At 41.5% G+C, this 12,911-nt stretch overlaps 1 protein-coding gene across 1 annotated transcript in view; it reads right to left on the bottom strand.

The window, feature by feature from the left end:
* TTC39B (tetratricopeptide repeat domain 39B) overlaps positions 1-5,268 on the bottom strand; it is a 92,735-nt gene extending 87,467 nt beyond the window's left edge. The window contains exons 1-2 of the mRNA XM_023755556.1: positions 5,203-5,268; positions 623-657 (exon numbers count right to left, since the gene is read on the bottom strand). Coding sequence (XP_023611324.1) covers positions 623-657; positions 5,203-5,256 — 89 coding nt within the window. The 5' untranslated portion in view covers positions 5,257-5,268. The remainder of the gene's footprint in view (positions 1-622; positions 658-5,202) is intronic.
* Between the last annotated feature and the right edge of the window lie 7,643 nt (positions 5,269-12,911).

The raw sequence follows: 12,911 nt of genomic DNA, 5'->3' as shown, positions 1-12,911 counted from the left end.
TATTATAATCTGAGTTGTTGTTTATTATTCTTTGTAATATGCAGCCAGTTGCCAACTCTACAACATTTCCTCTGACCGGACCCTGCACCTTTACATTACTCGCTACTCTCTAATTTCCAGTCTCCAGGTCTATCAAGAAAATAAATTTCTGTGGTTTAAACCACTCAGTCTGTGATATTTTTTTACAGAAGCCCAAGGTAACATGCAGAAAGGCAATTTGAGATATCATACATAGGACAATGCACATATGCATTCCTTTTAACCCAATGATCCTACGTCTGTGAAGTTAATCTTTGGTGATAATTCAAGAATATGACAAAGCTATACACATGGAAATACTCATTACTTAGTTTTACATTTTTAAACCTTAATCTGTTGGAAAACGTACTTTTCTCTTAGTTTCATTCATGTTATAAGAAATAATACTCAAAAATATATTTGAAAGTAACTTCAGATAGATCCTTTCTTAAGCATAGCCATATCCTAACTCTTGAATTACAGAAAAGTGACTTCCTTCCAACACTGGTCACTAATCCCAAAAGACAAAAAGGAAATTTACATTTTATATAAGAGATCCATCAATTTTTACTTACTACACATTGTTTATTATGTTACTACTTACGCAGAGATGGTGTCCAAGGCATCTTCAAAAATGTCCTGAGGGGGAACAGAAAATACAATGAGTTTCTGAAGAATCAAGAACTCTAACGGTAAACAAGAAGGCGAGTATGTGGGTGTGTGCAGAGGCGGGGCAGTTTAGGTGGGATGCAGTGGGATCACTCAACTCTCACTAACGAAATGTCTGTCAGAGAAAGCAAGCATATGAATTTAAGTGAGGTTTAATTTTTTAAAAATAATTAAGGCTGGTAAAATACTTGGCTAGCAATCAAACTGGGGTAATTTGAATGAATGTGACTTCTTTAATGGAGTCATCTTTTACTCCTCAGTCTCATTCATCCCAATGAGAGAATAAAATAAATAACAGGATTTACCCAATCTAGTCTTCCCTTTCTCCATGGCTAGCCAAGTACGCCCCCTTTTTCACATCTAATTTCAATACCCTCTGAACTGGCCTTCCTGCTACCAGCCTTTCTCCCAGGTCAGTATGTAAATCTGTGCCACCATAGGACAGCCCTTAAGGGCAGTGGTTCTCAACCTTCCTAATGCCACGACCCTTTAATACAGTTCCTCATGTTATGGTGACCCCCAATTTCATTGTTACAAATTGAACATAATTAAAGCATAGTGATTAATCACAAAAACAATATGTAATTATATATGTGTTTTCCGATGGTCTTAGGCGACCCCTGTGAAAGGGTCATTCGACCCCCAAAGGGGTCGCGACCCACAGGTTGAGAACCGCTGCCTTAAGGAATATGCCAATGGCCTGTTCAAAAGCTACAACTGGAGAAAACCCATATCCATACCACACACATATTTATATCCACTCACAAATCCACACATGCACCCCACACTAATCCACACTGAGACTCACACACTCACAATCTCATAAACTCATAACCATACACACACACTCACTCACAAATTCAAACATACAAAAAGTTCCCTCAAAGCTGCAAAATCAAATCCAGGACCCACCACAACCTGGTCGCATCGTCAAAGCATCTTTCTCTCACATCCCTCCCACCTTCACCCAAACTCAAGGACTGCACCAGTCCCCCAACTCCCACACTTGACACCCTTCATTTAATTCTTCACACAACAGACACAGTTATTCTTTTTGTTTTCTTTCTCTTCTTTTAATAAACTCAGACCATTCCACTGGTCTATACCTCTCTAAGAACTTTCCACTGCACTGAGAATAAACCCAAACTCCTCCCCACGATCTAGGAATCACTAAATGGCCCTGCCCACCCACCTCTCCCCTTCCCTTCCTCCTCCCCCAACCCGCTGCCCCCTTCCTCACTCCACATAAGCCACAGGTCTGAGTTTCTGCTCCTTTAACAAGACAAACTTATCCCACACCTCTCCGAATTGCTCGCTCTTTTATAGAATGCTCTTCACTCAACTCTTCCCGTGACTGACCGTTCTCATCCTTCTGTTTTCAGCTCAGAAAGCCACCTCTTCAAGGAGACCGGCTCTGATAACCCTAATTAAAATGACTAAAAATAGCAGTTTACTTATAGTTTTGCATCATCTGATTTATTTCATTCATAATCTTATCATAATCTCTAAAACCTTGCTTGATTATGAGGCGGCAATCTGTCTCCATCAGGGCAGGTTCCTATTGATCATGTGTACAGAAAACTCGCCAGGGCTTGGCACAGCGCTGTTGCTCAGTAAACACATGCTGTCTAACGAATGAATGAATGGAGCACGGACTGTCAAGGCACTGATTGTATCACCTATTGAAAACTATGACATACAAATGAGGAAACAGGGTTACAGAATGTTCCCTTGTGTGACCATTAACATAGAGCAATGTTTAAACTACACTGCACTGTGTCTTGAGGCAGGACAGGAAAAGACAGTATAAACACGAAAAGAAGAAGAAACAGCAATATAAGTGGTGGCAGAACTGAGTTCAGAATTGGGGATCCCTCACCTATTAACCTACATTAATACCGTGTCTTGCAAGGGAGGGAGGCAGAGTCGAGGGCAATTCCATCTTATCCTCACTCCCTCGAAGCCACATCAGAAGCTCATCAACGAGCCCCTGGCAGAAAAATGAGCCAGTTCTGAAGTGCCATGTCCTAAGCCAAAAGTAAAAAGATGCTCCTCTGGCCTCTATAAAAGTTTCTAACTAGCCGAAACCGGTTTGGCTCGGTGGATAGAGCGTCGGCCTGCAGACTGAAAGGTCCCAGGTTCGATTCCGGTCAAGGGCATGTACCTGGGTTGCGGGCCCATCCCCAGTGGGAGATGTGCAGGAGGCAGCTGATCGATGTTTCTCTCTCATCGATGTTTCTAACTCTCTATCTCTCTCCCTTCCTCTCTGTAAAAAATCAATAAAATATATTTAAAAAAAAAAAGTTTCTAACTAGAAAAGGACTCCTTTCTCCAAGTCAAAAGTCTGAAGAGGCTCTTGATATCACAGCTTCTGCCATTTTGAATCACAGGTCAATATAATACGGGCCAGCACATGCCAGCACACACCAGTGAGGGGCTGTGCAGGAGGGAAGAGAATCTGCTCTACAGAAGCCCCATCCGGCATGAGGACCAGCTGCCTATACCAGACACCAGCTCACAATCCCTCCGGCATCACTGTTAACCCCCCTGGGCTGACCTTCACGAGTAAGAAGAGAGGTGGCGAGCAAGCTCCTGGAAGGCTTCTGTGTGTCCGTCCCCCCTCCTGGCAAAGCTCAACCCAGAGCAGGCACGGAGCAGACACGGAAATACCCAGGCTGATATTTACACTTCAACAAGAAATACCCCATTACCAACCTCAGAAAAAGAAAACCGAATATAAAGAAATCGTCTTTAATTAAGTAACCTCTATTTTTTCATATGCAGAGGGTTCTCTAAATAAAGCATACTACCCAATGTGGTACCACGACTATGGCTGGCAATACTGCAGTGGATATTTGAAAGCTTCTGAGAGTAAACCTTTAAAGTTCTTACCACACAAAGAAAAAAACACTGTAAATATGTGAGGTGATGGATGTGTTAACCCTACCATGCTAATCATTGTGCAATAATACCTATCTCAATTCACGATGTTGTACACCTGTTATATGTTAATTATCTCAATAAAGCTGGGATTTTTTTTTAATTAAAAAAATGTTAAAATCGCCCTGGCTGGAGTCGTGGCTCAGCTGGTAGGAGCATCATCCTGTACACCAAAGAGTTGAAGGTTAGATTCCCAGTCAGGGCACATACCAAGGTTGTGGGTTCCATCCCCATGCTAGAGGCAGCTGATCAACGTTTCTCTCTCACGTGGATGTTTCTCGCTCTTTCTCTCTTTTTCTATCTCTCTCTCTAAAAAAAAAAAAAGTCAATGAAAATGACCTCGGGGGTGCGGATTTTTTTAAAAAGTTAAAATCTTTTTTTTTCCCATTTAGATGAAAATAGGATACCTCCATTAACAATGCAGAAAATCCATGGAATTCTAGGACATTATTTAATAAACTGGAGATGAGGAAGGAAAAATGGGAGGGAAGGAGGAAAGTAGACACAAAAGGTAAAAAAAAATTTTCATTTTATGAAGAGGGAAGAGCAGAACTAAGATTTACTGATTGCTGATCATGTGCCAGGGACTTTACAAAAGCTATCTCATTTGCTCCTCCCAATTTATAGCAAGTAAATCCAGTCACAGGTAACTACCTGCCCAATATTGCACAACTGGTAAGCGAAGGAATTAGAACCCAACCTCAGATTTCCTTAACTCCAACGTCGTTTTTAAATGTGAATAAAACTATCCAAATCCTGGAACTGAGGCAGTGGAGGAGTGGACAGGGTGTGGGAGAGGAGAGGGCAGCACACCCTCCACGCCACACTGTAGCACTGTGGGGAACCAGCCCTCCGTGGAGTGTTTCCTTCTCTAGGAGGACGGACTTGTGTTTGACTTTGCTATTTACTGTCTGATTAGAACCCAGGCACAGTGAGGTTACATGCTAACATGCAGATTTCTGAATGGTATAAAAACCTCAAAGGTTGCGGTTATATTGCCCTATAGGACACTGCCCAGTGTTGTGTATAGCCTAGCAATCTTAATCTAACATCCTTTTTTTTTTTCAAACCTATAAATACCCAGTTCCTCAAATACCCATTGCATCAGTTTGCCGTCTTGCTCGTTTCTGCCACGATAGGCGAAATAAAATGTTGACGCGTTCATTTTATATCTTTATGAGAACCGTATTTCTAAGTTTTGAAAATTATACTTTGACAACAGACTCTCTCCCTGGTTACATGCAAATACAGTTTCCCAGGTTCTTGGGGAAAGTTATGTGGGTCCACCTTGGGGATGAAATACCAGAAATCAAAGAGACTGTCTGCTCAGGCCTCCCGTACCATATACCCAGGGACCAATGGCTTCCTTTTCCTCAAATTCTATCCCTTCCTGCTGCTGCCCCAGGGGGCTCCTTTCCTCTGTGGGATCCCAACAGGACCCCCAGGTTTAGCACTGGATCTGCAGTGGACTGCTGGTCTAGAGCCTCTCCCCAGCACTAAGTATACCCGCATATAGTCATCACACAGCATAACTAGGGTTTTCTACCTCTGGTCTCTTTGCTTCTCCAGACTCACCATCAGCTTCCCAGTATTTCTCAGTGTTGGTTTCATTTCCCCGGTGATTACCATAAACTGGTTTTCCTTAAACCTCCCAGGACTGGGCATTTCCCCAGTGATTACCATAAACTGGTTTTCCTTAAACCTCCCAGTACCGGGCAGGCACACCATGTGGACTCCAGTTGAAACATATACAGTCAGAGAAGCATCCAGCGTCTTCCCATTCAAGGAAGATAAGACAGGCAAGCTCATGTCGCTGACCAATAGGATTTGCTCATGGGAACGCTTCGGTGTTTACTTCTTCCCTTGAAGGCAGCTGTCTTTGCCTCGCCCCTTCCCAACAAATGCTGAACTGACCACCCCTGGCTCCTGATCACACACTGCCCCAAAATGGTACCTGACTTTTTCCGGAGTTAGTCTTGACTTCCTGGCTAGAGTCAAGGGATATCACACCCCGTTGGAATCCACTTTATAACCCAGCACAACACTTTACACCTCACAGATTCTTAGCAAGTAACTGTTAGCCGACTGGCCGGCTGAGCAGCCTTGTCCTGAGGAGCCTTGTCCTCACCTTGAGCAGTTTCATTTTGCAGGTTAGCCAATGGCTTCACCCTGTGAGGTGAAAGCGTCCCTGGAGGACCTTCGGGTGCAAGGCTGGCCCTCCAGGGCCTGCTCCCTGCTGAGGGGAGCCCTGGCCATGGAAATGGACGTAGAAGTGAGGACAGGGGATGAGGGTGCTGTATCAACTATTAAAGCTTTTCTGAGCAATTTTCATGTTGATTGGTTAACTGGGTTATATTCTGAGTCTAAAAATGCATGAACGTGTGTTTCAATAACAGCAGGTTCTTAATAAATGTTTAATAAACTAAGAATCTTAAATAATGAAGATACTAATGATAGAAATGTTTACATTATTTTTATCCTGAAGGGGAAGAGGCAAAGAATAAAGATGACATCACGGGACGTAGAGTACAGCATAGGAAATAAAGTCAATAATATTGTAGTAACTATGTATGGGGACGGGGGGGCGGGTAGTAGAAATTCGGGGAGAACACTTTGTAAAGTATATGATTGTCTAAACCCTATGATTTACACCAGGAACTCATCAAAAATAATATTGAATGTAAACTGTAATAAAAAATTTAAAAATAAATGAAAGTCACAAAAATGAATAAAGATGACAAATACGCTAGTACCAGTAATAATTTAGATAGTCTGTATTAATTTCCAAAGAGACCAAATAGATTTACAAACTCTTCAGGAATCCCCATGTGAATTTTAATGCACTTTGTGGCATGAAAAGGAATATATGGTAAATATTACTTCAAAGGGAAAGAGGAAGTAGGAAGGAACATAATAAATGCTCCTTCAAAGGGTCCCACAAATCCAAAAAGTTGACTCACTTCTCTAGAGCCTCTTCCTGCCTCCCCTTACCTCTTCCTCCTCCTCCTCCTCCTCTTCTCCCTCTCTCTCATGGATGACTTGATGAGGTCTGTGAGCTGACGTTACCAAGTTCTCATGTAACTGTTCCTTAGAGAGGGATTGCACAGTGTGATAGGACTCTGTAGACCCTTTCCTCCGCAGGGAGAACCAGCCCCACATGGTCCCAGACCCTCCTCGCTGGAGCTTCCACCCAAGATTCCCTTCTATTGACCAATGATGCTATATGTTTGGTTCCGTGGGCTCAAAGAACCCTAGAGCTGCTGAGAACTCTGACACGTCACAGGTTCTACCTACACCTGGCTCCGGAGCACATCTGGACCGCTCCCAGGAACATGAGGCATGAAAAGAGTGCCCAGCTTCCTCCAGACTAGGGCAGGGATTAAGAGCCATGAATACTGAGGTCCCAAGACTGCACACACTCCTCTGCATGGCCTTCATGCCTGGTGAATCAAAACATTCAACGTGGAAAACCAGGATGACATCAATTGTTACACTTCAGTAATACCACAGTGACACACCAGGAAGGTTCCTCAAATATTGGCTGTAAATCTTTTCATACATAAAGGAGAGGGCACACTGCTAGTTAAAGGAATCATATGAAAAACCCATACAACTTAAGGGGCATCATTCCCCACTCTAACATCGATAAAGTATTGATTTTTCTAAATCAGGATGAATTTAAAATACGTCTTTATTATATGTCCATGAAGTGACTTTTAGAAGTTTGGGAAAAGACTTTTTAAAAAAAAGATGTATTTGCCCTGAGCTGATCTGTCAGCAATGATTTTTCATTCTGCTCATATCTGCCACCCATTTCTCTGCCATCTTACCTATTTGTAAAAAAGCAGCCATGGCCTTCATTTAAACTCCCAACTGCCTCCTGGGGGCTCCACAGTTGCATTTTCTATGTAATGCTACTTGCTTTTTTAACTTCAGCCTGTGTGATGAGCGTCAATGCCCTGAGTCTCCCTGGTGGACAAATGTAAAACTCAGCCTCAGCATCCTCGTTACTGGGTCTGCAGAGTGCAAACACCACTCATTCCTCCCCTCAAAGGATTACCAGCAACGCACGTTCCCTGTGAAACCTTTACTGACCCGCAGAGCTCTTACTCAAAGGGAAGAAAAGCAACTGGGGTCCATACAGTAGACACTATTCACACTCCAAGTCCCCACATGGCCCTTGCAGGGAACAAAATGTGACTTTCCCAGGGCTTAAAGCGATCAGGCTATGGGCACAAATTCTCCACTATCGCAGACAGGAAAAAAGAACATGACACAGAGTTCATCTTCTGAACCTGCCCAGATTTGTAAAATCTGATTTTTTTTATACACTTAGTAAAAAACTGGAGGTTTTCAGAGATTATTCCAATGTAGAGCTTTTTAATTTTTAATACTACACACCATAAAATCAGCTGCCAGAAGAAAAAAAATTATGCCTTAGAAAATATTATTTTAAACAATCATCACTTGAGATTGAAAATAATTTGACATATTCTCCAAGTATAACTTTAATATAGTTCTCTAGTTGCTCTCATCCAGGGGAGTGCTCTAATATTACCCCATAAATTATGTCTTTTTTCTCAAAGCTTCATATTTCCTATCAGAACTCATAAGTGAAAATTAAGCATACAAAAGAACAGTCATTTCACTGGAGAGGATTACTTTGAGCACATAAATTGCGCACATTTTTACTCAGCAACTATTACATGTTGGTGAGATATGTTTTATTCAATGATTCACTCAAACATTGCAGTAGTAATGTAGTACATTTCCAACATAGGACAGTGGGAAACATATATTTCAGCCTGAAAGTTTTATTTAGACCTGTCTGGGTCTGAATCTTAGATCTACCCCTGACCCTGGGCAGGTCTTACCCTTTCCATCCTCCACTTCCTGATGTGGAGAATGGGAATTTCAACAGCCTCCCTGATTTTTGTAAGAATGCTAATGAGATCATGCATAGCAGGTCTGACTCAAAACAGGCCCAATAAATACCATTCCAGAGGGTCCTAAATTCTCAGATATGGGGTGAATCCGTGGACTCATGGAGCCAGATCCCCCACTGTACTTCCTCAACAACTCTTTTTCATACCAAAGATTCTACACCTCCTTTTGCAAGAGAGAAAAGAGGCCAAATGTGGGACTATTTATAGCAAATAGGTACTCAAAAATGTTAACTACCTTTACTTCTCCAATCTTAAAATGCCTTCCCCTCTTATTCTTTAATGCCCAGACCCTTCTTACTCAGTGGGTCACCCAGCATGATAAACATAAGTTATGGGCACAGAGCCCAGGTCCTCAGCTCAATGGGGAGCAGAGTGACCTCGGCCAACACAATGTGAGCTTGGCCAACACACCCAATGAATGGCTAGGGGCTCCAGCCTCCTTCTGAGTGAAGCAGACAGGTTGGCATAGATGCCATCCCTTCCTCAAAATCCTAAATTTAACAGAAATCCCCCCCAATGAGGAAGCTGTTTGTCCATCGCCCTCAGAAAAGCCTAGCGTTCAGAGGGACTGCATCTAAATGGACTGCTGAACCTTTCAGATTTTGAGCCATATCAGTGGTACCAACTTGATCCTAGATAGTTAGTGTGTTCACAAAATGAGTCTTTGGCATCTGCAACAGCTTTTAGCCAAGCACAGAGGAACCATGAGAATGAAAAAGGAATCACCAGATGTCACTCTCACAAAAAACAATAACGAAATTAGACAGCTTGGTTTTCGTTTTCACTGACACATAGATCCATGGGTTGAGAAAAATGAAAGAGATAACTTTATGAAGGAGGAAACACTTTCCCTTCCTACATTTTGTTATAAATATGGAGTTGAGTCTGGCTTAAGGCAAGGGGTAAGTCCTGAGGTCAATACTTAAAAGGAAAACATATAGTCAAACTTAACATTGAACAAATACTTTAAATTGTCATCCTAACTGTCATTGTGAATGGTGTTGAATATAACCTCATAGAGGAATGGCTTTCACATCTGTTTCTCACTCTATTCTCAAAATATCCAATTGGGTTAGGGAAGAAAATTCAATGTTTTATCTATTTGTGCAAAGGTAGGCAAACATAAAATGTGTACAGTGAAATACGGTGTGTAATAAAGGGCACATATGTAAACAAGATTTTTACAATTGTATAATATTGAATTTATTTAACATAAATAAGCAAATTATCTTACTCCCCTGTACATATGCCTCTGCTACTGGTTTTATGGCTGTGAAATGAACCTTGGCAATCACTTAATATGTCAAGCACTTCTGTCCTCTAGGGCCCACCCCACCCAATGGGTACTTCACATGGGGAGTATTGAGGGCATGCCATTTCTTCAGGAGAATAATTTCACACAAAACAAACTGCAAAACAGAACCAAGAGACTTTTTTAAAACTGTGTAATTTTGAAATCATCACTAGTAAAGATGTTTTAAAATTAAAATGAACAGAGCTTATAGCTTCTTCCTCTGAATAAATACCATAATTCCATTTATGAATACCCAGGCACTATGTTGGACCCTTAGATGCTTATTTCTAATTCACAAAAAATCAGGAAAAAAGTGAGCATTTCACCTTTACTATTACTACTATCACTGTGTCCTGACAATAATAATAACAGGTAACACAATTGAGTGCCAAAAACTGCTCTAAATCCTTACATTCACTAACTCATTTAATTTTCATTATGACCCTAGGAGATAAGACTACTATTCTGTCCAAATAAAGAAACTAAAACTCATAAACATTTAATTAACTTATCCACCATCCCATAGAATGATGAACCTCAGTTTTTCCATCTGTACAACTGGAATAATATCAGTTAGTTTACATCATTGCTGTGAGGTTTAAATGAGATAATGTATTCAATGCCTCGGCACAGTGTTGACACAACTAGTAAGTGATTTCTTTTGTTATCATTAAAGTGGTTCTATAGATAAAAGGCTCCAGTGCAGCCTAAGGATGAGCAAAAAGAAACTTCTTGCATCATCTTGCTCAAGACTAGCAAGAAGTCTAGCAAAAAGCTCAAACTTTCCGGCTACCACAGAAAACTGGCAGTGAGCATTCCCTTACTCATAGCTCTGCTCCAAAGTAAATGTCTTTAAAAGAGAATATAGCCCTGGCTGGTTTGGCTCAATGGATAGAGCGTCGGCCTATGGACTGAAGGGTCCCAGGTTCAATTCCGGTCAAGGGCACATGCCCAGGTTGCGGGCTTGACTCCCAGTAGGGCGTGCAGGAGGCAGTCGATCAATGATTCTCTTCTCATCATTAGTGTTTCTATCTCTCTTTCCCTCTCCCTTCCTCTCTGAAATCAATAAAAATATATTTTTTAAAAAGAGAGAGGCCGAAACCGGTTTGGCTCAGTGGATAGAGCGTCGGCCTGCGGACTGAAGGGTCCCAGGTTCGATTCCGGTCAGGGGCATGTACCTGGGTTGCGGACACATCCCCAGTGGGAGATGTGCAGGAGGCAGCTGATCGATGTTTCTCTCTCATCGATGTTTCTGACTCTATCCCTCTCCCTTCCTCTCTGTAAAAAATCAATAAAATATATTTTTAAAAAAAAATAAAATAAAAAGAGAGAGAATACAGAATCTTGTCTCTTAATATGAGTGCTTGGAAGAGGCGGTTCCCGAAAACTAAGGCTACATACAAAGGTGACTCAAACTGAGGAAGCCCATAATGCAGGAGAGAGAAGGCCAGAGGATGTGAGTGCACATGCTGAGAATCAGCCAGCCTGGGTTCAAACCCCAGTTTCATGGTGACTCACTAGCTTTTGGGGCTATTTTCCCTTTTTGTGCCTCAGTTTCCCATCTTATAGGGATGTCCACAGAGTAAATGACACATGTGGAAAGCACATAGAACAAAGCACTGAGTATAAAACGTTTGTAAATATCCCTATTATTGCTGGGACTTAACTCTCCTAAAGGCACTGGTGAGCACTTCAGGCTGGTAGACAGGGTGCAACACTTGGCACTAAAGAGTCTGCCTCCCCTGGCAGACGCATCCTGGTGTCCCCAAACAGATCAGTCTACCACCACACAGGCCAGCAAACTACAACCCGGGGTCAAATCCAGCCTGCTGCCTGTCTTTGTAAATGAAGTCTTACTGGAACACTGTCACACTTAAATACTATCTATAGCTGTTTTCCTGATACAACTGCAGAGTTGAGTAGTTGCAACTGGCCTTCTACAGAAAAAGTTTGCCTACCTTTGCACAAATAGATAAAACATTGAATTTTCTTCCCTAACCCAACTGGAGATTTTGGGAACAGAGTGAGAAACAGATGTTTTCTAAAATAGAAATTATTTTTTTAAAAACAAAAAAAAATGGCCTTCAATCTTTAAAATGAAGGGTGAAATAATGCTAAGAACATGAGTGTAGAGTCCCACCATGAGCTCCATTATTCATGCGTGGCCTTGGGCAAGTCACTTAGCTGCTCTAGGATTCATATTTACTAGTATTACTGTAAAATAAGGACAACAATAAAACCACACATGTGGGGTTCAAAGAATTACATGAGATGTAGAGAGGGTTTGCCCTGGTGTCTGGTCCATAGCAAGTACTCGGTAATGTCAGCACTCACTAAACCAGTGATGGCGAACCTATGACACGCGTGTCAGAGGTGACAGGCGAACTCATTTTTTTGGTTGATTTGTCTTTGTTAAATGGCATTTAAATATATAAAATAAATATCAAAAATATAAGTCTTTGTTTTACTATGGTTGCAAATATCAAAAAATTTCTATATGTGACACGGCACCAGAGTTAAGTTAGGGTTTTTCAAAATGCTGACACGCCGAGCTCAAAAGGTTCGCCATCACTGCACTAAACTATTACTTTCATTGTTATTACTTCCGGGAAAAGCTGCATGTCCAAACATTGGACCGCTCAGACAGTACTTTCCCTCTCCAAGCATCTCCCCTCATGAGAATTACCGGTGCTAGCAAAGCAGAGATGCTGAGAACTGTAATCCGTTCTTTGGCAGCAGTCTAAGAGAGAAAAAGCTAAGATTTTGATAAATCCACTTCTGTCAACGTTAATTTTCCTCCACTCCCATCAACATTCCCTTCCAACAGTAAGAAATTTTGGGCAAGAATCTAAACATTTATCTACATATTAGTATTATGTAGAGGAATAAACCTTATACTATTAAGACACAGTAACTGAATCAATCCCATCACAAGTGAAATGCTAACATTTGGTTTCAAGCAAGAAGCAAATTAAATATGGAAACCAGCAGAAAAAAAAGAGGCTGCCAGAGGGATTAGTATAATAAATCATATAATTAGTATC

The sequence above is a fragment of the Myotis lucifugus genome, unplaced genomic scaffold (assembly GCF_000147115.1).
Source record: "Myotis lucifugus unplaced genomic scaffold, Myoluc2.0 scaffold_79, whole genome shotgun sequence".
Lineage (NCBI taxonomy): Eukaryota > Metazoa > Chordata > Mammalia > Chiroptera > Vespertilionidae > Myotis > Myotis lucifugus.
The sequence above is the reverse complement of the archived record's forward strand: the minus strand, read 5'-3'. Positions and strand labels throughout refer to the sequence as shown.